General features: G+C 39.2%; 1 protein-coding gene across 1 annotated transcript in view; it reads right to left on the bottom strand.

The window, feature by feature from the left end:
* Window positions 1-2,977: 2,977 nt before the first annotated feature.
* Window positions 2,978-26,110, bottom strand: part of Fkbp14 (peptidyl-prolyl cis-trans isomerase Fkb14) — a 61,323-nt gene continuing 38,190 nt past the window's right edge. The window contains exons 2-4 of the mRNA XM_034983259.2: window positions 14,867-14,955; window positions 7,539-7,726; window positions 2,978-6,519 (exon numbers count right to left, since the gene is read on the bottom strand). Coding sequence (XP_034839150.1) covers window positions 6,337-6,519; window positions 7,539-7,726; window positions 14,867-14,955 — 460 coding nt within the window. The 3' untranslated portion in view covers window positions 2,978-6,336. The remainder of the gene's footprint in view (window positions 6,520-7,538; window positions 7,727-14,866; window positions 14,956-26,110) is intronic.

Here is a 26,110-nt window from a genome sequence, read left to right as displayed (position 1 = left end):
AGAAAAATCTAGAAAACCGTTAAAACGCAGACCATAAGAGGCCGCATACACGGTCAAGCATGTTTGTCAAATTTTACGTTTTGTGACGTTTTGTTTGATCAAGGTCATCAAACATAAGAGCACGGTGCAAAGTGCACACACTGGCACACACACACCATTCAAACACGTTTGTCAAACAAGGCGTCACTTTCAACGCAGAATTCAGAAAGGGATACTGCGCTGAGCATAGGCGCTAAGTAATGAGCACCACGGACAAAGGATTTCTTGCATTAACTTTAGCAATGTGTTAAAAAAAAGAAGACGTTGGGCATGAGAATGGTTAAAACAGCGAGATATAATATATTCACATATGAAAATTTACTGAAAGAAATATAGAGCTAAAATGGAGCGTTTGCTTGACAAACACATCGTCAATCAAATTTGCCAAACACGTAGTTTGTTTGACAGGCACGTAGTTTGTTTGGCAGGCATGTAGTTTGTTTGACAAACACTTGAAAAACGACCGCAGATGATAAAATAGTTTGTCAAACACGTATAAGACAAACATGCTTGACCGTGTGCGGGGCCTCTAAGCGTTAAAAACTAAACTAACTGCTGAGTGCTGTTAGTTGATGATATGTCTATGGCTGTCGAGGTTGCCATTACAAGAGCTACATGAAACCGGGTAACTTTAGAAAGACAATAAACATTGCATTGTAGCGGCGGCAGTCGACAGAAAAGAGTTGAAATTAATTAAATTGAAACTGTAACAACGGGCCCCACGTTGGTGCCCTACGTTGGTGAAGTCAATACCTATATCAACGGCCTCTCTAAGATGGGTAGAACCGTCAGCCGGTAAGACAAATATTATGTTATCACGATTTTAGGGTTTGAATCTTAAAATGATATGTTGCTTTTATTTCATTTTAAAATTAGTTTTTACAGGTGATAAATTTTTTCTTCATATATTTTATGCCATTATTTTCATTGAGCCATCGATGTACAATGTTACCCGTAATGACTGTAGAGCATTTTTTTTTTTTGGAAGCAGTTGGCAACATTGAATTGTTACTTAAATTCATTGTCGCTGATCGTTCCTCTCTGTATTGGGAACAATATAGAGAAACGTAGGCCTTAAAGGACTGTTATCCAGGGCCGTAAAATAAATTAAAAAAAAAAAAAAAAAATAGAGAAACGTGGAGAAACATGAGAGAAACTTTCAGCCAAAGAGTATATATATAATATATATATAATCACTACGTTTTACTTTCAGCTTTTATAAAATCACAGAGTACATTGAATATACGGGTATAGAGTCATCAGTCCCTATTTTTTGGTAACGCCATCTATTGAGCTGAGTTGCAACTACAGGATCTGCTATATATACTAATCCCTATAGGTACAGTATATACGCTACCTAGATAGGTACCTATATATAGGTTTTAAATTTTCTTTTATTTCTATTTTTCTATGGTTAATTTCAATAAAACACATAAATAAGGTAATAATCTTTTATTTATTTTTATAACTGGGCACACACTTTTTTTCTGTTATTACAGCAAATCGTAGTCCGAGAAACGTAGTCGGGGTTATATTAGTTAGGTACTTATAGAGCTCTTCTTTTTTCTTGTTTTATGGCTTTTTCCATCACATACAATGCACTGTAAATCCATACTTTGCAGTTTCGAATAGCTAAAGAGGTACAAAGAAATAAAGAAAGTTGCTCGGGAGAGTTGTCAGAGTTCAAAATAAAGCACAAGTCACTTCACTATAACAGAATCACCAAAATCCAACTAACAAAGTCAAGTCGTTGGAAAATATCACATAAACACCTTGATATAATGGAAAACCTCGGAAAAAAGTGGTTGAAAATAAATAATTTTTAATAGACACAGACCACAGACTTGACAATTTGTGACTGTGCCAGTGTTTCCATATGTAAATCAAGAATTACCGTGTTGTAAGGTTACAAATACGGTGTTTCTTGATTAAATTACGGTGGATGAGCTAAAAGAATACCGTGTAATTTTTAAAAAGAAAAAAAACGTTACGAATTTGCTTTTTAATTAATTATTAATATTATTCTGAGTCTGACCCTCCTAGCATAGCAATGTCTTTTCATATATTTTTTTTATTGCATTCATCCATCACATTTAAGAATTTTTACATTTCACTTCTTGCTAATTGCTTGAATAAGGACGAAAATAGATTGCCAAGATTAATAATTGATACTTTAACTGTGTGTGTGTGAGTGTGGCGATAGATTAGAAAAATAATAAGATTAGATAAGTGGGGCGATAGATTAGAAAAATAATAAGGATTTCCTTGAAATCTGCCACAATCTACCACTTTGTTAAATCGTCAGCTTTTTCTGCCAGAGTTAAAATTTAGGAGCCAAATCTGCCCAAATGGCAGAAATCTGCCACAAACGGTCACACTGCTGACCGGCCACAAAATTTACAAGTAGTGCCACCTGTTGCGCGTGGTTGGCAACAAAACTTACTACTAGTGCCATCTGTCGAGCTAAGTCTGAGTCAATGTACCCTGTGCGATTTTGTACTGTGGCTAAAATGTATAAAATAACGAAGGTTTGGCCGCGCTGGCTCTTAGTCCAATAATAATTGCTTAAAACGCACATAACTACGAAAAGTCCCCTAATTGAGCCCTGGACCTCCTAATAGAAGGCCGACATCTTAACGACTAAGCTACCATAAGTTAGCTAAAAATATGATCAGTATAAATTACTAGATGATGCCCGCGACTTCGTCCGCGTGGATTTAGGTTTTTAAATGTCCCGTGGAACTCTTTGATTTTCCGGGATAAAAAGTAGCCTATGTCCTTCCCCGGGATGCAAGCTGTCGCTGTACCAAATTTCGTCAAAATCGGTTGAACGGATGGGCATTGAAAGGCTAGCAGACAGACAGACAGACCACTTTCGCATTTATAATATTAGTATGGATTATTTGTATGGGGAAAGATATTAATAACAGTCATTAAGTATTTGGTATAATATGTATATTTTACTTAAATGATTACGGAATGAAAATATAATAATTACGTAAACAAATCATAATATAACCATCAACATGTATTATGTATCTATACGTAATATTAGAATTTCTTAAAAATCTATAAAAATAATCATAATATTATGTTAGGCAGCGCCGTGGTGCGGTTTTTTAAATTTGATGACAAGATAGTAGATCTGCCCGGTTATGTAGAATCTGATATAAGTATTATGTACATAGTCTACCTTCATCAGGATTCTGAATTAATGAAAGGACAATGGGACAAGATGGCCGTTGGTTGGGCATATTTAATTGGGTTATTGAATATGCAACCAATAAAAAAACTTGCCCATGAAATGAAAGCTTATATCACATGCTTCAATTCTTATTATGAGCACTGTTAACCACCGGAGAAAAGATATCACCCCGGAAAGTACCATAAAGACGTGCAGTTTTTACTAGTTTTCATTGTAATTATAAGTAATCGCTTATATTAGTGTACTTAAATCACTCCAGTACGTATGCTATTCTCAAAAAATGTCTTCACTGACGTCATTAATATTATTCAAGTAATAAGCTGACCAAAAATGCAGCATAGCATGAACTTCTCCATTGTTGATTGAATTTTCACAAGAAAATCGTTTAAAAAATATAACTTTTTATGTCCTCGACGGTACAATTGCGTTACAATAACTGCAGGTTATAAGCAATAAACTAACAAACATTAGAACTCTATTGGTTATCAGGCCAGAGTTCATACAAAAATGCCCATGGTCCTTTACTTTTAAAATGGTGAATGAACTTTTCAAATAGGTACAGTGGTTCCGGAGATTGCCCTCCACATATAAACTCACAAATTCGCAATCTTTCTATGTAATAATAGTAGATTGATGGATCATTTTGTTATGATGCAGTCTTAAGTTGGAGACCGCGTCTCTGCCTTCGCTAGAGGATTTTTTTAAACACGTTTATATAAAAAAAATGAAATAAATAATAGACAATGCATAGTATTATTAGCTATACGTACAAAGTATTATTATAATATTAAGCTGCAAACACATGATCGTGTTCATCACAACAACAAAATGACGTTTGCACCATTATCATGTAACCTGTAATATACCTAAGTAGGTACAATCAAAATATAATATACATAATAATAATTAAAAGTAAAAAGAAATTTAAGTATATCTATAAAATGCGCCGGAATATTTTCAATTGTACAAAAGATACATTTAAGTAAATATCATTACAAAGTACCTTATAATCTTAATATTATTATGATCAACAGAATTCAAAACAGGTAGGTATAGAAGTGTCGGGAGTTATTTTTGTAAGAGTGAGTTGCTAATAACCAGCGACACGTGCTGTTATTAAAGGCAACAGATAATACCATTTCTTAACCCTGGTAATGGACCTCCATTTGTTGAAGCGCGATTGAAGGTGTCAAAAGGTACGTAGGAAAACCCCGCGCGACAGTCTCTAGGTATGTAATCTGTGTCGCACACAAGCGTATCAATTGTCTTCACTTTTGAAAAACAATTGTATGAGCTTTGCCTATCTTGAATTTTATAGTATCTTTGCCATTTCTATTCACTTATTTTGAATTCTGTGTTACGATCCAACCGACCCATCGATATAAGTCACAACAAACAAAACATAGACTAAGTACAAAACGACTCAACAAATCGACACGCACTCCTTTCACAAAATTAATTTATATTGAGTGAACTTAAACACGAATTAGATCCGAAAAGGGCCGAGCGTGCAAATTCGAATCTAAATAATTAAAGGTAAACGTACATTCCTCACACCCGCTCAGTTAAGGCGCTAGCACACTCGGCAGTATTAGCATCAGCGATTGTAGACTTTGCAGTTGGTGTCACTTAAAAAGAACTCTGGACGCTAATGACGGGGATGTGTTTAAAAGAACATTTAATAAGAATAGTGTGTGTGAAAGAATATTTCGAACAAGATCGCGAGCGCAGCAAGCGCAGATTTTTTTATATGTTAACCAAAAAACTAGCTACATTTACGGCTCTGGTTACACCCATGCCACGATCATCATCATCATCAACCGATATACGTCTTCTGCAGGACACACGCCACGGTCTTGCGCTGCCAGTATCTCTCTGCCACGATTTGATGTCGTCTGTCCACTTAGTGGGGGTCGTCGTCTTTATAGTACCTTCAGACCCCAATGTCTCTTGGTTTTTCGAACTATATGAACTGCCCATTGCCATTTCAGCTTCGCAACCTGTTGAGCTATGTCGGTTACTCTAGTTCTGCTACGGATCTCCTCATTTTTGATTTGATCGCTTAGAGAAACTCCAAGCATAGCTCTCTCCATCGCCCGTTGAGTGACTCTGAGCTTTCTTAAGTTAAGTACCATTTACAAAGCGATAAAATATTGCTGATGATACAATCTACAAACGTTAATGCTAAAACTGCAGCAGTGAATAGTAGAGTAGACCTTTATTTACAAATGTGTCTAATAAAACAGTTAAAACATTGAGACAATATGATTACAGAACACTATAGATCATTACAACGCTACAATAATTAGTGTTATGTTTGTTATTTGAGCTTAGGAGAGCGGATTGTCGTGAGGCCATACTACCGACATTGTGCTATGTTGATAGAAAGTTGTATACGGAAAAAAGTTTCCGTTAGGGTGCCTGCCCACTGAAGAGGAGCGGAGCGGAGATGTGTTGAGCAGACCAATCAGATTGTCGGTAAATGACGTGATAATTTTATTCCGTCATCTGACAAAACTCTGTTTGGTCAACTATATACAGCTCCGCTCTGCTTCAGTGGACAGGCACCCTAAGGGTAGGGAATAAACAGTGCAACAAGTCTCAAGCCTGCTAAGGCTCCAACCACTGCGTGATAAGCAGAATCAAGGTACGCTGTCATAGACAGTGGTTACAGTACGCGGCAGATAGTAATGTACATCGGCCTTTAGAATTACATTTCGGCTTTGTAGAGCATCTGTTTTTAAATGTCGATGTACATTACTTTCTGCTGCGTACTGTAATCTTGTATAAAATAAAAAGGTGACTGACTGACTGACTGACTGACTGATCTATTAACGCACAGCTCAAACTACTGGACGGATCGGGCTGAAATTTGGCATGCAGATAGCTATTATGACGTAGACATCCGCTAAGAAAGCATTTTTGAAAATTCAACACCTAAGAGGGTGTAATAGGGGTTTGAAATTTGTGCAGTCCTCTGGAACGAAGTCGCGGGCATAAGCTAGTCTAATTTAAATCTGTTCCACCAAAAAATAACATTTACAAAGTCGCTAGTATGACCTTTGCTTAGAATTTATTAAGTAGTTAAGAGTTTAGAGTTCGTCGTGTTTAGGTCCAGAGAACTCTTCGTGGCTGATGAATCCGTTCTTGTCCTTGTCCTCGTGCTGGAAGATCTCTTCGACGAGTTTGTCGTGACTCTCAAGCATCTGCTTGATGTCCTCGCTGACTTCCGCGCCGTCTTCTGGTACCATCTGCTTCTTTAGGTAATCGCTGACCTAAAAGAAAGGGAGCATTTCATTTAGCTCTCAGAAAGAAAGAAACGTTGCGGTCTTATCTATACAGTAGTTCCGCCTGAAGCGCGACAGACAATTATTTAAAAAAACAGAAAAGAAAACTGTCTTAGAAAAAGAACCAGCTTTTTGCAGTAAACATAACGGTTTGTCAAAACTCAAAGTGCGTAAGAGCTTAAGGTACGCTTACACGGGCAATTGAATTGCGCAATTCCAGGTAATTTTTTAAATTATTATATTATGACGTCACGACCACATGAAGCAATTTGCGGCAATACCCAGTAATACTTGAAATTTTCAGCAATGTTATGCATATTAATTGATCTAAATTGCTCCCCTTATTGTTCAAGATTGATCCTTACGTAAATTGCCTAGAATTGCGGAATTTCAATTGCCCGTGTAGGCGTATATTTAGGTAGTTAGGTAAAAGGACTTGAATCCACTCCACTATGTCTGTTTCCGCTGGCCCTTAGGCTTCAGTCACTACCCCAGTGTAACATGCAAGAGTTTGCTATAGCACCACCACCGGCAGCAGACAAAACCAACATAAACTGACCTCCTCCCGCGACAGCTCGCTATCGCCATCAGAGTCCATCGCCCGGAATGCTAATTCTATACTCACTTCTTCGCGAGACAGCATGTTGTCTTTACGAGCGATGATCTCCTTGTACGCGCTGGCCAGCGTAACATGCAAGAGTTTGATGTAGCGCCACCACCAGCAGCAGACAAAAACCAACATAAACTGACCTCCTCCCGCGACAGCTCGCTATCGCCATCAGAGTCCATCGCCCGGAATGCTAACTCTATACTCACTTCTTCGCGAGACAGCATGTTGTCTTTACGAGCGATGATCTCCTTGTACGCGTTGGCCTGTGTAACATGCAAGAGTTTGATGTAGCGCCACCACCAGCAGCAGACAAAAACCAACATAAACTGACCTCCTCCCGCGACAGCTCGCTATCGCCATCAGAGTCCATCGCCCGGAATGCTAACTCTATACTCACTTCTTCGCGAGACAGCATGTTGTCTTTGTCGGCGTCGATCTCCTTAAACACGTTGGTGGTGGGCGGCGAGTCGCCGATGTTGATGAGCTCCACTTCGAAGTGGAGGGTGGCGTGGGGAGGGATGACGTTGCCGGCCCCGCGCTCGCCGTAGCCAAGCGACGCTGGGATCGTCAGCTTACGTTTTTCACCTGAAAATATGAATATACAAATAAAAAAATTTTACTAGATGATGCCCGCGACTTAATTCGCGTGGATTTGGGTTTTATAAAAATTCTGTGGGAACTCTTTGCTTTGGGATGCTAATGGGTCTGCCTCGTTACTGTATCGCGTCGGGGATGTTCGCGGATGCGCATGTGGATTGTTTCTACACTACCATGCGTAAACGTTGCACATCCCTGGTGCGCAGGGTACGGGCTAGCCCCAATGGCATCCTGAGGGCATTTGCTAACAGGTTTGATTTTCAGTACCTGAACCATTGTCATATGGTGCACGTGCTGACTAATCAGGCCTGTCTTATATATAGTTTTAGGATTAGGTAAATAGTTAAAAGATTACTGACATTAGTTTTTTAAGGTGTGTGTTGTTACTAACAATTATGATCTTGATAATATGGTCGAAACTCGAAATAAAGGATATTTATTTTTTATTTTATTTGATTACATATGCATACATATACTTTGATTTGATTAAATAATAGGTATATAATAATATGATATGATATCAATTTATGCCTTCAAATTGATTAATCTAGCTGTTAAACCCATATTAAAGCAATTAGCGTTTAGGTATACAATCAAAGTGAAGTAGGTAGCAGCAAATGATAGAGCTCGTGTTGCGCGACCTGATTAGAAGATGTTCCTCTATTAGTTGTGACAATAAGCCACTTGCACCTAGGCATTAACTCTAGGTACTATAAACATAAAGTGGAATTTGTCAAAGAGATAACGGAGGTTTCAATCAATCTTTCCATTTATATTATATACATACTAATATATTGTACTAGCTTATGCTCGCGACTTCGTCCGCGTGGAATTAGGTTTTTAAAAATCCCGTGGGAACACTTTGATTTTCCGGGACAAAAAGTAGTCTATGTCAATCTCCAGGTCTTTATCTATACCCATGCAAAAAACCACGTCAATCCGTTGCACCGTTGCGACGTTATTGAAGGACAAACCAACAGACAAACACACTTTCGCATTTATAATAAGGGTACTAATTTACTTTAAGGGATCAGCTGTTTGCAGGATTATCAGACCAGTTTTAAAACAAATTGAGTCCTCACCTTCCACGCATCTTCCACGGATATTATGATATATTATTTTATGATATCTCTAAGGTCCTAGCCTCAGCTTGCGGGGATGTTACGGACATTACCCAACACCTTTGTAACCAACTTTGTAAGATACCTCGTCAATATTTGCCGCCAGCTCTCAGGTCCATGTGTTTCTTGGAGTTGAACGCGAAGCTATGTGGAACACTGAACCAGTGAGCACTTGATAAGTTTAACAGGATTTGTTCAATGTTGTTGTTCAGTAAACTATTTAAACACTAGCTGTCCTGGCGAACTTCGTACCGCCTAACAGTCGATTATTTAATATATTTTTTAATACTTATTCTGCTATTCGGGACACCGGGTCAGCCTTTCCGGAATACCTCCACTAACACTTAAACTTAATGGTATGGTATTAAAGTTCAAATTGACTTTTAAGTATTATTAAGAATCTTTTGTATGGGAATATAGAAAAGTGGCCATGGAGTCTTAGTGCTAAAAATTTTTTACGAGACATTTCACCGCGATTAATAGCCTCAACTGGTGACAGAAGGGCTGGCTCATTTTTTGCGCAGCGGATCAGCCTGGCTGTCCAGCGCGGAAATGCAGCCAGTGTTCTTGGCACCATTCCACGCGGTCATGATTTATATAGTAATTAGATAAGGCTAGCTTTAAGTTTTATTGTATTAAAAAAAAAAAAAAAAAAAAAAAAAAAAAAAAAAAAAAAAAAAAAAAAAAAAAGTGTTGTTTCTAGACATTTTCAGGCAATTTTTTAATTTTTTCTCTCCGTAACAACCATCCTCATACTTCAAGGAATATTATAAAAAAAGAGTTAGCGAAATCGGTTTGCGCTTAGCAACACATTCAGCGATTCATTTTTATATATAGAAAAAAAGAAGATACGTTGGTACCTAAGTAGAATTTATCTAACAAAAACTGGAGTGATGTATTAGAAACCTACATCCTTGTTGTTTTTATTGTTGTTTTTTTTTTTTTTTTTTTAATACAATAAAACTTAAAGCTAGCCTTATCTAATTACTATATAAATCATGACCGCGTGGAATGGTGCCAAGAATACTGGCTGCATTTCCGCGCTGGACAGCCAGGCTGATCCGCTGCGCAAAAAATGAGCCAGCCCTTCTGTCACCAGTTGAGGCTATTAATCGCGGTGAAATGTCTCGTAAAAAATTTTTAGCACTAAGACTCCATGGCCCCAGGGTCTCCACGGCAAACGGCACAAAAATGTAACTCTCTATAAGAGAGGCATACTTGCGCCGCTTGCCGTTTTCAGCTGTTTCTGCTGCGGCTCCCGGTCTTGATGCTGTCTTCCTGATATGACACGGGGCCAATGTGTCAACGCAAGTTGCGTCCCACATTAGCGCCCGTCCCCGTTCCCAGGGAACCAGCGTCAATCCATCAGGTCTCTTGCCATCATCCCGACTAATCCCTATTGTTGTTTTGATTCTAAGTATATTTATATTTACGACCTGATGCCCGACACTTCGTTCGCATGGATTTAGGTTTTTAAAAATCCCATGAGAACTCTTTAATTTTCCGGGAGAAAAAGTAGGTTATGTCACTCTCCAGATCTTCAACTATACCCATGCAAAAAATCACGTCGATCAGTTGTTCCGTTGCGACTTGATTAAAGGACAAACCAAAAAACAAACACTATTTCACATTTATAATATGGGTAGTCATGTGATGGGCAGGGCACATAGTTCGTAAAACCTATAGACGTTGGGGTCCCAACTCCCACTGTGCTGGAATGGCCCCCTCACACCGGAAGACGCAGTGTTGGAAGACCCCCCCACTAGGTGGACGGACGACATCAGACGAGTCGCAGGGAGCCGCTGGATTCAGGCGGCACAAGACCGTGGCGTGTGGAAGTCCCTACAAGAGACTATGTCCAGCAGTGGACGTCTATCGGTTGATGATGATGATGATGATCATGATGATGATAATAACAAAAGGGCAGAGTATGTCCTTTACAAGAAGACATCCATTTGTATTTTGTCTGTATACAAGTAATTATAACTTTTAGATAACGAAAGTTTTCGTGCGGCTCTAGGTCTCAGATTGGGAACACCACTGTGCCATCAGCACAGATGTCCGTGTGGAAAAGAGGTTGATAAATTTGGAATCCACGGACTCTCTTGCCAAAGGAGCTCCGGTAGGCTGTTTAGGCATGGCTCTCTTAACGATACAATTAAAAGAGCTCTTGCCACCATAAATATTCCTGCGCTCATTGAGCCGGCAGGGATTAGTCGGGATGATGGCAAGAGACCTGATGGATTGACGCTGGTTCCCTGGGAACGGGGACGGGCGCTAATGTGGGACGCAACTTGCGTTGACACATTGGCCCCGTGTCATATCAGGAAGACAGCATCAAGACCGGGAGCCGCAGCAGAAACAGCTGAAAACGGCAAGCGGCGCAAGTATGCCTCTCTTATAGAGAGTTACATTTTTGTGCCGTTTGCCGTGGAGACCCTGGGGCCATGGAGTCTTAGTGCTAAAAATTTTTTACGAGACATTTCACCGCGATTAATAGCCTCAACTGGTGACAGAAGGGCTGGCTCATTTTTTGCGCAGCGGATCAGCCTGGCTGTCCAGCGCGGAAATGCAGCCAGTATTCTTGGCACCATTCCACGCGGTCATGATTTATATAGTAATTAGATAAGGCTAGCTTTAAGTTTTATTGTATTAACAAAAAAAAAAAAAAAAAATAATTATTATACCTATAAGTTAATTACAGAAAAGGTTGTGCATAGAAATCATATATTATGATTTCTATGGCGTTGTGTTTATAAAGACAACATAATATTATAAATCACAATATCTACTTTCTATTACGGATGGAGTATCTGCCTTTCTAGATCTTATGTAACTTACGTTACCTGGGTCAGAGAGTACGGAGCGGAGGCTGTGTTTGATCTTAGCTATTTCCGGTGTAGTCATTCATTCAAATTAGTATTATACATTCTTTGATTCCATGTGCGTACAGTAGGTGCAACAGAGCAGATAGCTAAAGTTAAAACATTTCGTGGTGCATGGTAGATTGCACGTAGGTATATTCAGCGACAGGTCGAGATGGCAATCGGGGTGGGAAGTGGGAACGCCCCGTGCGCCCATACAACTCCCGTTCTAACCCGGTGAGGGCGAGGGCAGGTGACGTGTGGGTGGGCGGGGCGTCCCCCCTCCTCATACCCCGATTGCCATCTCAACCTGTTGCGGATTATCTACCATGCACCCAGAAATATTTTAACAGGCCATATTATGTAAAATTTTGCCACTTTTACAATAATAATGAAAACATTTATTTTCTGTAATTTTATTAGATCGTCATCATGATCAACACATAGCCGGCTCACTTCAGAGCGCGGGTCTCCTCTCAGAGTGAGAAGGGTTTTGACCATAGCCTACCACGCTGGCCATGTGCGGATTCGTAGAGTTTTTGTTAGATACATAGGTAGTATTTGATTTCGAACAATTCCAGTGCATGCTGCCGTAAAGCGGCGTCAATGAGTTTCCACGGGATTTTTAAAAACCTAAATCCACGCGGACGTAGGTAGGTACATTACGCAACAATTTTATTTAACTAGCTTCTTAGGTATTGACGCGCATTGTAGGAAGTTTTGTGAGAGCGAGTGAGCGGGCAGGCATCCAACTCGGTATCGCTCAACTTTATAATTACCTACTCCTACCGCACAATAGTTAGTGCCTACCTCACAGGTATAGAAGGTTGATAACAACACTCAACTAGATATCAATTATCTAGTTGAGTTGATCAGGTGCAATTTCCTCACGATGTTCTTACTCACAACCTTGAATGGGAAGCTGGAAGAAATCTCTGTTTAGAGATAAGCATTTCCAATGTAACTTAATTTATTACTACTGTGTAACTACAATTTCGGTACATAAAAAATAAAAATAAATAAAATGAGGTTGGAAAGAAGCAGGCATCCGTCCAGTAGTTTGTTCCGTGCGTTGATAGATCAGTCAGTCAGTCACTTTTTCCTTTTTAGGGTTCCGTAGTAAACAAGGAACCCTTATAGTTTCGCCATGTCCGTCCGTCTGTTTTTCCGACCTTGGTTAATCTCAGAGACCATTAGTGCTAGAAATCTGTAATTTGGCATGGGTGTAAATATTAATCACGCCGACGAAGTGGTGAAATAAAATTGTGATAAATATTTTTTTTAGGGTAGCTCCTATACATGTAAAGTGGGGATGATTTTTTTTTTCTCGTCTACCCCATAGTGTGGGGTATCGTTGAATAGGTCTTTTAAAAATACAATGGGTGTGGGAACATCATTTTTCGATTTCTAAATCCGTTTGTAAAATATGTTTTAAAGTGCTAATTAACAACGTTGTTGTTAAGTTTTTAAATAAAGTAGGGTTATTTAAGTTTACTTAGCTATCGTATTAGGTTAGCCTGTAAGGATAGTTTTAAGTTGTGAATAAATAAATAATAAAAAAAATTTATTAGAGTCAAGTGGAGTCAAGACGTGTCCCCCTCCTTTATCAGCCAAATGGTAGTATACCTATAGCAACGTGAAAAAATTCACAGCAGTAGTATATAATAATCATTTTAGAGGAAAACTATCATGGCTAAGGTGGCTAAGTTGTGACTACGGAACCCTACACTGCGCGTGGCTCGCAACGCACTTGGCCGGTTTTCCTTTTATATATTTAGATGTTCACATGGTCACCCTAAAATAGCTAACGGGCGATAGCTGTGACTCGAATTATCAGATTTTGTATGTTATTAATTTTATTGTGTCTTACATTTTATAGGAAAAATTACTTCAGTCAAATGAGCCTCAGGGTAGTCATCTGAGCCAAACATTACACACTGACTAATGGTTTTTTTTAATAATAAAATCCATTAGCCCTCTTGTAATGTGAAATGTGAATTTCAAATGTGATCTGAAACAAAGACTTATTTTCGAAGGTGTTTTTACTGACATACTTACTATTAATTATTCTTATCAAAATAAAACAGTTGATCATCTGAAATATTTAATTTAGATCAAAATTGCCCTTAACATTATTTAATTTAGAATAATATCTTGGGAGATATCACAAAATTAAAATAATATAAAATATCGTAAAATTAAAACTAACGCGCAATGGGCCGTGAAAAGCTAGCAGACAGACAGACACACTGTCGCATTTATAATATTAGTATGGAAGTATGGATTATTAAGCACTCCTCACTGACACCACATTAGTATCTACATTGCACCCATGCGAAGCCGGGGCGGGTCGCTAGTACATATAAAAATTCAAAGTCCTGACTGACTGACTGACTGACGAACTGACTGCCTGATTTATATATCAATGCACAGCCTAAACCGCTGGTCCTAAAGACGTGAATTGGAGGGTGTGTTCTTTGTAACGAGTAGGTATTGACTAAGAAAGGATTTTCCGAAATTCTACCCCTAAGTGGGTTAAATGTGGGTTTGAAGTTTGTGCAGTCCACGCGGACAAGGTCGCGAGCATAAGCTAGTTTAGAAATTATAAATTCCCAAATTGGCCCTGCCAGTTAATGAAACTGTCAAAATCAATAGTGGGAGAATCGATCACATATAAGAAGCACCAGCGCTCGCCACTGGGCCAGGGAGATCGTTGAACTACGTGCCACACTTGCTAGCAAGTGTGGTGTTACAGAACTTCAATCCAATCCAATCCAATCCATCAGCAGGTTTGCATCCTTTCCAAGAGCGCGCCACCAAACACGGCCCTCTGCCTTCCTCATCCATCCGCTCCCCACCACCTTCTTCAGGTCATCGGTCCAGCGGGCTGGGGGTCGTCCCACACTGCGCTTACCGGTACGCGGTCTCCACTCCAGAACACGTCTGCTCCATTGGCCGTCGGTTCTGCGACAGACATGACCTGCCCATTGCCACTTCAGCCCGCTAATCCTTTGAGCTATGTCGGTGGCTTTTGTTCTTCTGGGAACTTCCTCGTTCCTGTGATACCCAACATAGCTCGCTCCATAGCGCGCTGAGCGACTTTTACAGAACTTAAAGAAGAGAAAGAGGTTGCTTGTACTCACCGACACACATGTCCAGTAGACCTTGGTCCCAGCCCTTGATCACTTGGCCAGCGCCGATTTGGAAGGTGAACGGCTGGTCGCGGTCGAAGCTGTAACAATGGAAAATGCCTTTAGTCTATTTAGAGTTCCGTACCTCAAAAGGAAAAAAGGAACTCATATAGGATCACTTTGTTGTCTGTCTGTCCATCGTGTCTGTCAAGTAAAACCTATAGGGTACTTCCCGTTGACCTATAATAGAATCATGAAATCTGGCAAAAATAGGTAGGTCTTGAAAAATCTGAAAATTGTAAATTCTTATGACGTACGAAAAATAATAATTAAAATGTGTTCGTGAACAATAAATAATTACTATTTTCAACTTTCAAAGTAAGATAACTATTATAATATATCAAGTGGGTATCATATGAAAGGGCTTCATTTGTGCTTTCTAAAACCAATTTGTATTTATTTTTATACATCATAGTTTTCGTGTTCGTTTGAATTATCGTGCAAAATGTCGAAATAATACGACTGTAGTACGGAACCCTCGTTGCGCGAGCCTGACTCGCACTTGGCCGGTTTTTTTTGCAAAGGAGTGTATTTTGATAGATCGTTAAGCCCGTACGACTATGTGAGAATGTAGGTATGCGTTCGCAAATTAGTTATGTATGTGATAAGCGTAATGGCGCGGCGTGGTACTTGGGAACAAAGGCCTCTATAATAGTGTTATTTCGCGGCCGATTTATCTGATGTCTGCCAGCACCGGCCGGCCATATACGGATATACATAATATCCGTAATATACTGTAACTAGTAGGGCGCGTGGGTGCGCGGACCACTGAAGTGGTCCGCGAGCATGCAGCGTTGCTTTTTCAAAATGTGGACTATTCGCCATACATTTTCTATGGAAAAATAAATTCCGCCATCTTGAATTTTTTTCTATTCATCGAGTAGAAATTTGGATCCTGATCATCTTTTGCTAAGAAACCACTCTTCCATCTTTTATACTCTCGAGATGGACACCGACGAAGTTTGTATGGCAGCCATCTTTTTTTCGCCATTTTTAATTTTTTTTTAGCTCATTGGCAATTGGATGACGTCTCAAATGACATTTGCTCGAGCACCCCCCACCTATCTTCAATACCCTAAGCGTGCTCTTCAACCGTTTCCGAAATCTCTACTTATTTTTCCTCCGAATAAATTTTTGTCTTCTATACGAAACCATCAGTCAAAAAAAATTTTTTCATACAAAAATGGTCAGGATCAATGAGTGAGTCAGTCAGTGAATCAGCACGAACAGCTATATATTTATTAATACAGATGCCCATTAAAATAATTTGCAATTTTATCAACTTTTTGGATGGTCAACTCGACTGACAGTAAAATACTGAAGCAAACGATTCATGTACAGCTAAATAGAAAATGTGTTTCGCTTTCGCGAATCTAAATTTTGTTTTGTGCCGATTATTTTCCAGAAAGGTTTGAAAAAAGCTGTGGTAGCGTAGTGGTTAACACGTCTGCCTCCTAGTCGGGAAATCAGAGGTTCGATTACGGGCCCGCAGCTATATATAATCTTCGGAATTATGTACGTTTTAAGCAATTAAATAAATTAAATTTGATTTGACATGAGGGTAGATATCGTGAGGAAACCTGCAACCATAATTTCTTCAAACATGTGTAAAGTCTTCCAATCCGCACTTGGCAAACGTGGCGGTCTATGGCTTAAGCCCTTCTCTTCTGAGGGGAGAGTTGTGCTCAGCAGTGGGCCGGCGATGAGTTGATCATGATTTTTATCACACTTCTCGCGTTAGAGCTAACGCGCACCACGGTGCCACGAGTTGCGGTGCGTTATAAAATTCGTAAATTTTAATTTAAATCTAAGGAAATCATGTATGGATTTCCACAGTGTGAAATTTTTGCGGAGAAAAATGTACGAAAATTTAGCGTGGTGCGCGCTAGCTCTTAGTGTGCGCATTTTCTATGTGCCTAAGAACGAGTGGATGTTAAAGATTACGCGGAACAATAGAAGTAATGTGATTGTCACAAAAACATTGTTTAGAACGGAAGGCCTGATGGTTTTGACAAACAATAATAATTATAACAAACAATTTTGTGGACAATGGCGGCCTGGGCCGGTTATTATAAACAATGGCTGGTTATTGTAACTCATTGTTGCAGCCTTCACTAGCCCGGCTGCTGCCCGTCTTCGCCAGCTCTAAGGTCATCGCTGACTGTACACACTTGCACCTTTGGTTACAAAGTACGTGCATATAGGTGTATAAAGAAGCAGGTTTTCGGTACTTAATGCTGGTGCGGGTCGGTATCGCTCGGTGCGGATAAAATAGATTTATGTTATCTTATACCTACCTATTACCTGTCTCTTTATGTGACAGCTCATAAGATACTTCGGGGCTATTTTACCCGCACCGACTTGTCAAAACCAGAAACCTGCCCCTCGATTGCGGTAGAATGACAGCTACAGTGTTTCGGTCGCAATCACGTCTGATTGGTTGAAGCTCGCTTACAATGCATTGTGGCAACAAGAATAGCATAAATTCAGCCAATCACAACAATTGCGGTTGTAATAATAATTGATGCAGGTTTTACAGAATCGACCTTCAGGTTGTTTATGCCAGCACCCAAACTAACAGAAGATGACATTTTTGACGACCTCTCTGACGCAGTTGTGAGCGCTGTGTTCATATAAGTGTAAGACATCGGGTTTGAATCCCGGCTGAGGCGATTTGGGAGTTACGCCTAGAGACCTAGAATCATGGCAGGTAGGTCTTATAGCACAAGTAAAAGATAAAACCCGAAAACAGAGAAATTGTGGTGACATTACAAAAAATTTTATTAAAATGTGATTCTCTAATCGCACTATACGCGGCCTATACGACCTTGTTACTGCGCACAGTAAAATCATGATGTCAGTGAAAAACCTAACTCCAGGAGGTCAAGCGCCGGGCAAATCACGTCGCTGACGAGTTTCTGAGAGTTCGGTGCGGTATAGATAAGTGAGTGACGACCATTATTATTGGTTAATTAAAACAATAGCTAATTAGAAAACGAGATTTTCTCTTAATAATCTAATAGAATAATAGAAAGTAGCATAAAAAGTAAGTAAGCAGGAGACTTTCTTGGCGAAACCATTTTATACTACCAGATATAGTAAAAACCGGCCAAGTGCGAGTCAGACTCAAGCACCGAGGGTGTACTTATTAATACAATCATATTTTTTCGTCATTTTGCACGATACATCAAAAACTATTATGCATAAAAATAAATAAAAATCAGTTTTAGAATGTACTTACAATTAGTAAAGTTCTTTCATATGATACCCCACTTGGTATATTAATCTTACTTTGAAAGTTGAAAATACTAATTATATTCACGGTTTTCAGATTTTCCCTCTGACGTGTGCTATAAGACGTATTTTCATTCTAGGTAAACGGGAAGTATGCAGAAGTAGGTACTTATCTACTATTGGGCAGGTATTTTGTTGCATATAGGCATTGGTGTTGTTCACTTCACTAGAAAATATACTTAGTTTTTTATTTATTTATTTGAAGTAAAATAAAAAGTGGCAGACTTAAGGATGATTAATGGATGACTAGCTGATACCCGTGACTTCGTTCGCGTGGATTTAGGAAAATTCCCGTGGGAGCTCTTCGTTTTTCCGGGATAAAAAGTAGCCTATGACACTCTCCAGGTCTTTAACCATATCAAAAATCACGTCCATCGGTTGCTCCTTTGTGACGTGATTGAAGGACAAACCAACAAACCAATAAACTCACAAACTAACAAGCAAACGCACGCATTTATAATAATATGGATACTGATTTATGCCAGCACTTGGCTATTTTTCTACTTCTATATTATGTATTCCGTGGTGACATTAGACATAAACTTTCTCTTTGGCCTTTCATAACATGGTTCCTTATGTGTGTTACGTATATTTCGCTGTTTACTAACACCACGTACATTACCAGTTACCTACATACTCTGACTTTTAATGAGTTTTGCAATGTTCAAATTCTTGAAATTGTTGTATGCAGAGATAACAGTAACTAACTCTAAAATCAAAACAATAGCATCAAAGATAATATAACAATGAATGACAAGCTATTATATTATAGTCTCGATAGCTCAACGGTTAAAGGAGCGGACTGAAAATCGAAAGGTCGCCGGTTCGAATCCCACCCGTTGCACTATTGTCGTACCTACTCCTAGCACAAGCTTTACGCTTAATTGGAGGGGAAAGGGGAATATTAGGTAGAAACTTGGCTAAAAACAACATAGCTATTCATTCTCGCCCAATAGAGTAAGGCAAAAAGTAAAGAAAAACAAGCCATATCAGCTATAAAATGATCATCATGTTGGAGGTCTAAAAGCGGACATACAAAATATAATAACATACAAAATATAATAACATACAAAATATAATAACATACAAAATTTAGAGCCTCAATAGCTCAACCGGTATAGGAGTGGACTGAAAACCGAAAGGTCGACGGTTCAAACCCCGCCCGTTGCACTATTGTCGTACCTACTCCTAGCACAAGCCTGACGCTTAATTGGAGAGGAAAGGGGAATATTAGTCATTTATCATGGCTAATATTCTTTAAAAAAAACTAAAAAAAAAACGAAAAAAAACCGGCCAAGTGCGAGTCAGGCTCGCGCAATGAGGGTCCCGTACTACAGTCGTATTTTTTCGACATTTTGCACGATAATTCAAAAACTATGATGCATAAAAATAAATAAAAATCTGTTTTAGAATGTACAGGTGAAGACCTTTCACATGATACCCCACTTGATATAGTTATCTCACTTCGAAAGTTGAAAATCCCAATTATTAGTTCATGACCACAATTTAATTTTTGTTTGTGTGATCTAACCCTAAATTCACGGTTTTCAGATTTTTCCCCAAATATCAGCTATAAGATCTACCTACCTTCCAAATTTCATGATTCTAGGTCAACGGGAAGTACCCTGTAGGTTTCTTGACAGACAGACGGACAGACAGACAGACAGACAGACAGACAGATAGACAACAAAGTGATCCTATAAGGGTTCCGTTTTTCCTTTTGAGGTACGAAACCCGAAAAATACTAAAACAATATGATCAACCTATCACTGGCCCATTATACTGAGCTCGATCATTACTAATATTATAAATGCGAAAGTGTGTCTTTTTGTCTGTCTGTCTTTCACGGCCCATTCGTTATAAAAGGAATCAACCCCAAGTTTCTAATCCCAGAGGTTTAGGCTAAGTACCTATCTATTTTTTGTTTAATTAAGTATGGCATCTTAATTACACCACGGTAAAAGTTCAAGAATACCTACTTCAGGTGAAAGTGTAGAGAAAAGCGCAAGAAACCTTTCGCAAGACACCATTGTTTAGCACTCTCTCTCTAGATCATTATGATAATTGTGCTTGTAAACTTGCATCCTAATTGTTTTAATGTACTACCTGTTTGTACCTACTGTTGTGTATAAGTATATGCCTTGAAATTAAATGCTCAAGAAGTGAAATAAGTGCTTCAAATGCGGCCCGAATTTTTTTAGCCAAAATGGTTATAATAAAACTATAAATGACTTTATGTACCGCAAATTGCTAATGCGCTGGAACCATGTCATAACATCGAAATGAAGTCATTTTGACGTCAGCCGAAATAAGAATATACCATCAGTTTGAAACTTCAGTCTAGTGCTGACGTCACTAAAATGGCGGCCACGCGCAATAGCAATTTGCGGGGCTTATATGGGTTACTAGCTGATGCCTGCGACTTTGTCCGCGTGGATTTACATTTTTCAGAATCCCGCGGGAACTCTTTGATTTTCCGGGATAAAATGTAGCCTATGTAATCCAGGGTATAATCTATCATCCGTTCAGCCGTTTTTGCGTGATTGAGTAACAAACATTCAATCATCCACACTTTCACATTTATAATATTAGTCGAATGACGCAGAAGAGAATTATAAGAAATTATACGATTTTGAAAATCCATTCCCTCATGCAAATAACCGTCAGGAACATTTATAGTAGTAAGGTTAAATCTTACTCATAATGCATATTACCTGAGTAGACGCGCAAATGGATCATGAACACATATATGACCCGTGATCGTGATCCAGCATAAGCGATCGGAATGTAGTAGACTAAGAGCCCGTGAGGGCCAGATCTTCGTTATTTTATAAAAGCTGAGAGTTTCCCTGCGTATTGTCCCCAACACAGGGACGAACGTTTGTTTGGATCATGGTGGCTTTGAGAGATAACTTGAGAGTAGGTGGGTCTTATAGCTGGTATTAGGGGAAAAACCTGAAAACCGTGAATTTGTGGTTATATCACACAAAATAATTAAATTCTGGTCATGAACTAATAATTAGTATTTTTATATTTCGAAGTAAGATAACTATATCAAAAAGGGTTATAATATGAAAGGGCTTAACTTGTGCATTCTAAAACAATTTTTATTTTATTTTTATCCATCATAGTTTTTGAATTATCGTGCAAAATGTCGAAAAAATACGTCTGTAATACGGAACCCTCATTGCGCGAGCCTGACTCGCACTTGGTCGGTTTTTTTATATTTTCTTCGGAATAGTCTTAGAAATCACGTCATGCATTGCCAGACACTTCGTGTCCTGGCAACCCCCTGCCAGACACTCTTGAAGGGCATTATACTTTGACGCAAGATTTTTTACACCTTTGTTACCTGTTATCTCCCAAAGACACCATGATCCAAACTTCATAGTTGCAGTGAGGATATACGCAGATAAACTTTCCACTTTTATAAAATAACGAAGGTCCGGCACTAGCTGGCTCTCTCTCTCTATAGTCATTCACGTCCGTATACGTACTACATAGCTATATAATCAAAGATCCGATGGTCAGATTTTCTCGACGAGTTTTCCGTTCAAATTTTGTTAGTTTGTAATCTTTGTACATAACCATAACTGCGAAAGTGTGTTTGTTTGTTTATCCTTCAATTCCGTCGCAACGCAGCAACAGATCGAGCACATAAGTGCTTGAACGTTGAATTGTAAACCTTATCTTATTCAGATAAAGCATAAATCGCCTAAAGGACAAATACCTATACGCTTAACCGTGATTGAGCTGAAATTTTCTGCCGCGTACATACGCCAATCTCTTACGCCGCCTAAATCCAGCGGCTCCCTGCAACTCGTTTGATGTCGTCTAGAGGTAGCAAAACGCTGCGCTTTCCGGTACGAGGTCACCATTCCAGCACCTTGGGCCAGGTCGCCATTACTTAAAGTCACCCTTTATCAAGTCATCATCATCATGATCAACCCATCACCGGCTCACTACAGAGCACAGGTCTCCTCTCAGAGTGAGATGGGTTTTTGGGCAAAGTCTACCACGCTGGCCATATACGGATTGGTAGACTTCACACACCTTTGAGAACATTATGGAGAACTCTCAGCCTTCATCACGATATTTTCCTTCACCGTTAAAGCAAGTGATATTTAATTAATTAAAACGCACATAACTTCGAAAAGTTAGAGGTGAGTGCCCGGGATCGAACCCGAACCGATTAGAAGGCGGACGTCCTAACCACTTGGCTATCAAAGCTTATATCAAGTAACTTATTACAATTCCCTACCAGCTCTTGAAACCAATAAGCGCTATGGGCATGTTCAATACATTTGTGGGTCCACGTCTTTGCCTCCATACAGAAATTTCCAATTTGCAAGGAACTTTGGCAGGTACAACTACGGCACGGAATCCGATATGTGTAAGTGAAAGTGGTGGATCCGGTTTGGGGACGAGTTAGCGAATATCTTTATTGATGTGAAAATAACGTTCTTCCTCAGATTACGACACTACGACGACTGACAAATCAAGTTTATAAAGAGTCTAACCTATAGATAGGCAAGACCCCTCACTAGGTGGACGGACGACATCAGACGCGTCGCAGGGAGCCGCTGGATTCAGGCAGCGCAAGACCGTGGCGTGTGGAAGTCCCTACAAGAGACCTATGTCCAGCAGTGGACGTGGATGATGATGATAGATAGATAGATAGGCAAAACTCAAAACTCAAATTATTTTTTATTTTTTATGAAAAAAATAATTCAGCCCAGCATTTTGAAGGAAATTGAATTTACTATTTTTTATATACAACAATGCCTATACCTATCGCAGCCCAAGAAAAGATTCAGGCGTACAAACAAAAAAACTCAAACTTTATTTCAAGTTTGTTTCAACTGTTTTGGCATGGATTTCCTTTTTTGAATTTTTAAAAATTACCTTCACCGGAGGAAAGCCCTCCAGCATTAGTTTTCCCCTCCAATTATAATATGGATGGGCACCTTCAAGTCAAGAGCGAATAGGCATCTCGTAGGCAAGCGCGTTCCATCTTAGGCTGCATCATCGCTTGCCAGCAGATTTGATTGCAGCCAAGCGCAAGTCTATAAATTAAAAAAAACATCAAAGTGCAAGTCAAGCTCGCGCGACGAGGGTTCCGTAATACTGTCGTATTTTTTCGACTATCGTGAAAAATGCATGATAATTCAAAAACTATGATGCATAAAAATAAATAAAAATCCGTTTTAGAATGTACAAGTGAAGACCTTTCATATAATACCCCACTTGATATAGTTATCTTACTTCGAATATGGATAATACTAATTATTAGTTTATGACCACAATTTAATTTTTTTTGTGTGATGTAACCACAAATTCACGGTTTTCGGTTTCATTTTTCCCCTCATGTCAGCTATAAGACCCACCTACCTGCCAAATTTCATGATTCGAGGTCAACGGGAAGTACCCTGTAGGTTTCTAGACAGACCGACAGACAGACAAACAGACAGACAGACTTCTTTCAAATTTGAAATTTAGCATGCAGATAGCTATTATGACGTAGACATCCGCTAAGAAAGGATTTTTAAAAATTCAACCCCTAAGGGGGTAAAATAGGGGTTTGAAAGAGTAAGTCAATACAAGCGGGTACAAGCTAGTAACATTATAAATGCCTACTAGTAACTCTGTCTGTTTGTTTAGCAATTTATAAACCAATATAACCAATTTCGAGTAAATTCGGTAAAGACCTATATAGGATCATTTTTAACCCAGAAATTCAAAGAGTTCAAAGGGTTAGGGTAAATCGACGTCGAAATAGGTAGCCGCCGGACATCATCTAGTCAGTACTCTTATTATAAATGCGAAAGTGTGTTTGTTTGTTGGTTTGTCCTTCAATCACGTCGCGACGATGCAACGGATTGACGTGATCTTTTGCATGGGTATAGATAAAGACCTGGAGAGTGATATAGGCTACTTTTTATCCCGGAAAATCAAAGAGTTCCCACGGGATTTTTAAAAACCTGATTTCACGCGGACGAAGTCGTGGGCATCAGCTAGTATTTTATAAATATTTTACGGGGTGCATGCATAGGTAATAGCTCTGCAGGCCGTAGTCGTTTAATACCTCGTTTACCTATCGAGGAGTTACTGTACAGTGCTTATTACTTAAATGACATTTCCTTTATAGGTTACTTGTTTACCTACAATTATTTCCTACTTTCAATTAATAATTAATTTATACAGAGTGCTGGGTTAAAATTGGCTAAAATTACTGGATTTAGATGGATTTATCGACCATACGTAAGGAAACCTTGTTAATCTAAATATATAAAAGGAAAAGGTGACTGATTGACTGACTGACTGATCTATCAACGCACAGCTTAAACTACTGGACGGATCGAGCTAAAATTTGGAATGCAGATCGCTATTATGACGTAGGCATCCGCTGAGAAAGGATTTTTGAAAATTCAACCCCTAAGGGGGTGAAATAGGCACGCGGACGAAGTCGCGAGCATAAGCTAGTATTCTTTAAAAGCAGGTATTTTTCTTTATAGTTTCAAATATGTATAAAAATGACAAAAATATTTTGTAAGCCTATGTACTGGCATGAGACAATGCTGCCTAGCTCGGAATGTAATGTCATTTTTTCAATTTTTTCATTTTTTCATTTTCATATAAGCTTATAGAGATTGTATGGGGACCAGTAGTGCTGCGACAGCACTGTGACAGCTGGTGACAGCACTGTTGCGGCAGCGCTGCTGCGTGCAGCGTGGTTCGGAAAATATAGAATCTAATCCACGGTATATAAAAGGAAAGGCTGATTGATTGGCTGACTGACTAATTGATCTGTCAGCGCACAGCTCAAACTACTGGATGGACCGGACTGCATGCAGGTAGCTATGACGTAAACATCCGCCAAGAGAGGCTTTTTGATAACTCAACCCTGTGACGAAATCCGTTCGAACGAAATTGCCAGCGCATTGTATGAGATGGGTCTAGGCACGATGATTTTCACTGATATCAAGTGCGGTTAGGAAAAGTGTTTTTGAGAAAAAAATACTAAATGTATGTTTGCAAAGTAAAGATATAAACCATGTCTAAAATTAAATTGTCTTACGATTTTTACTCTTCTAATCTTATGTATTTAAGCCCAAAGTTGTCATAAATTTCGTGTTAAAATAGGAATATTTCGAGGCTCGTAACTTTAAAATCAATATTTTTTCAATGTTTTATATGCCTAATATCAATAAACCTAGATATAGTGGCAAGACAAATCGATATAATACTTAGTTTTGAGCGTACAGTATCAACCAATGTAGTAATCACCCTCCTACGTTTGTATGAAGAAAGCACCGAAGTACGCCCTCTTAAGGGGGTAAAATAGACGCGGACGAAGCCGCGGGATAAGCTAGTTATATAAATAGACCACCATCTATTCTACTACCAGACGCTACACTAAGTAGAGCCAATTAGGTTTTTTTTTAAATTCAGATACAAGTAAACCCTTGACTGCAATCTCACCTGGTGGTAAGTGACGATGCAGTCTAAGATGGAAGCGGGCTAGCCTGGAAGGGGTATGGCAGTTTTTATTGAACCCATGCTCCTCTTTTGGGCAACGTACCGGAACGCTGAATCGCTTGGCGGCACGGCTTTGCCGGTAGGGTGGTAACTAGCCACGGATCAGACCAGACAAGAAATTTAGAAATTATAAAACTCCAAACCCCTGCTAGGAATCCAACCCGGGACATTCAACTAATAAGACAACAGCGCTTACCAATGCGCCAGGGAGGTCGTCAAATTTTCAAAATTTCCTTTATCAAGAATCGAACCCGGGGCCTTCCGCTTATAAGAGCTATTGTTAGCCACTGGCTAGCGTCAAGTGGCGAGCGGCAATGTCACCCAGTGGGTGCAAATAAGTATTTTCATTTCGTACGTAAACTG

The sequence above is a fragment of the Maniola hyperantus genome, chromosome Z (genome assembly GCF_902806685.2).
Source record: "Maniola hyperantus chromosome Z, iAphHyp1.2, whole genome shotgun sequence".
NCBI classification, from domain to species: domain Eukaryota; kingdom Metazoa; phylum Arthropoda; class Insecta; order Lepidoptera; family Nymphalidae; genus Maniola; species Maniola hyperantus.
This window is presented reverse-complemented; position numbering and strand designations above follow the sequence as displayed.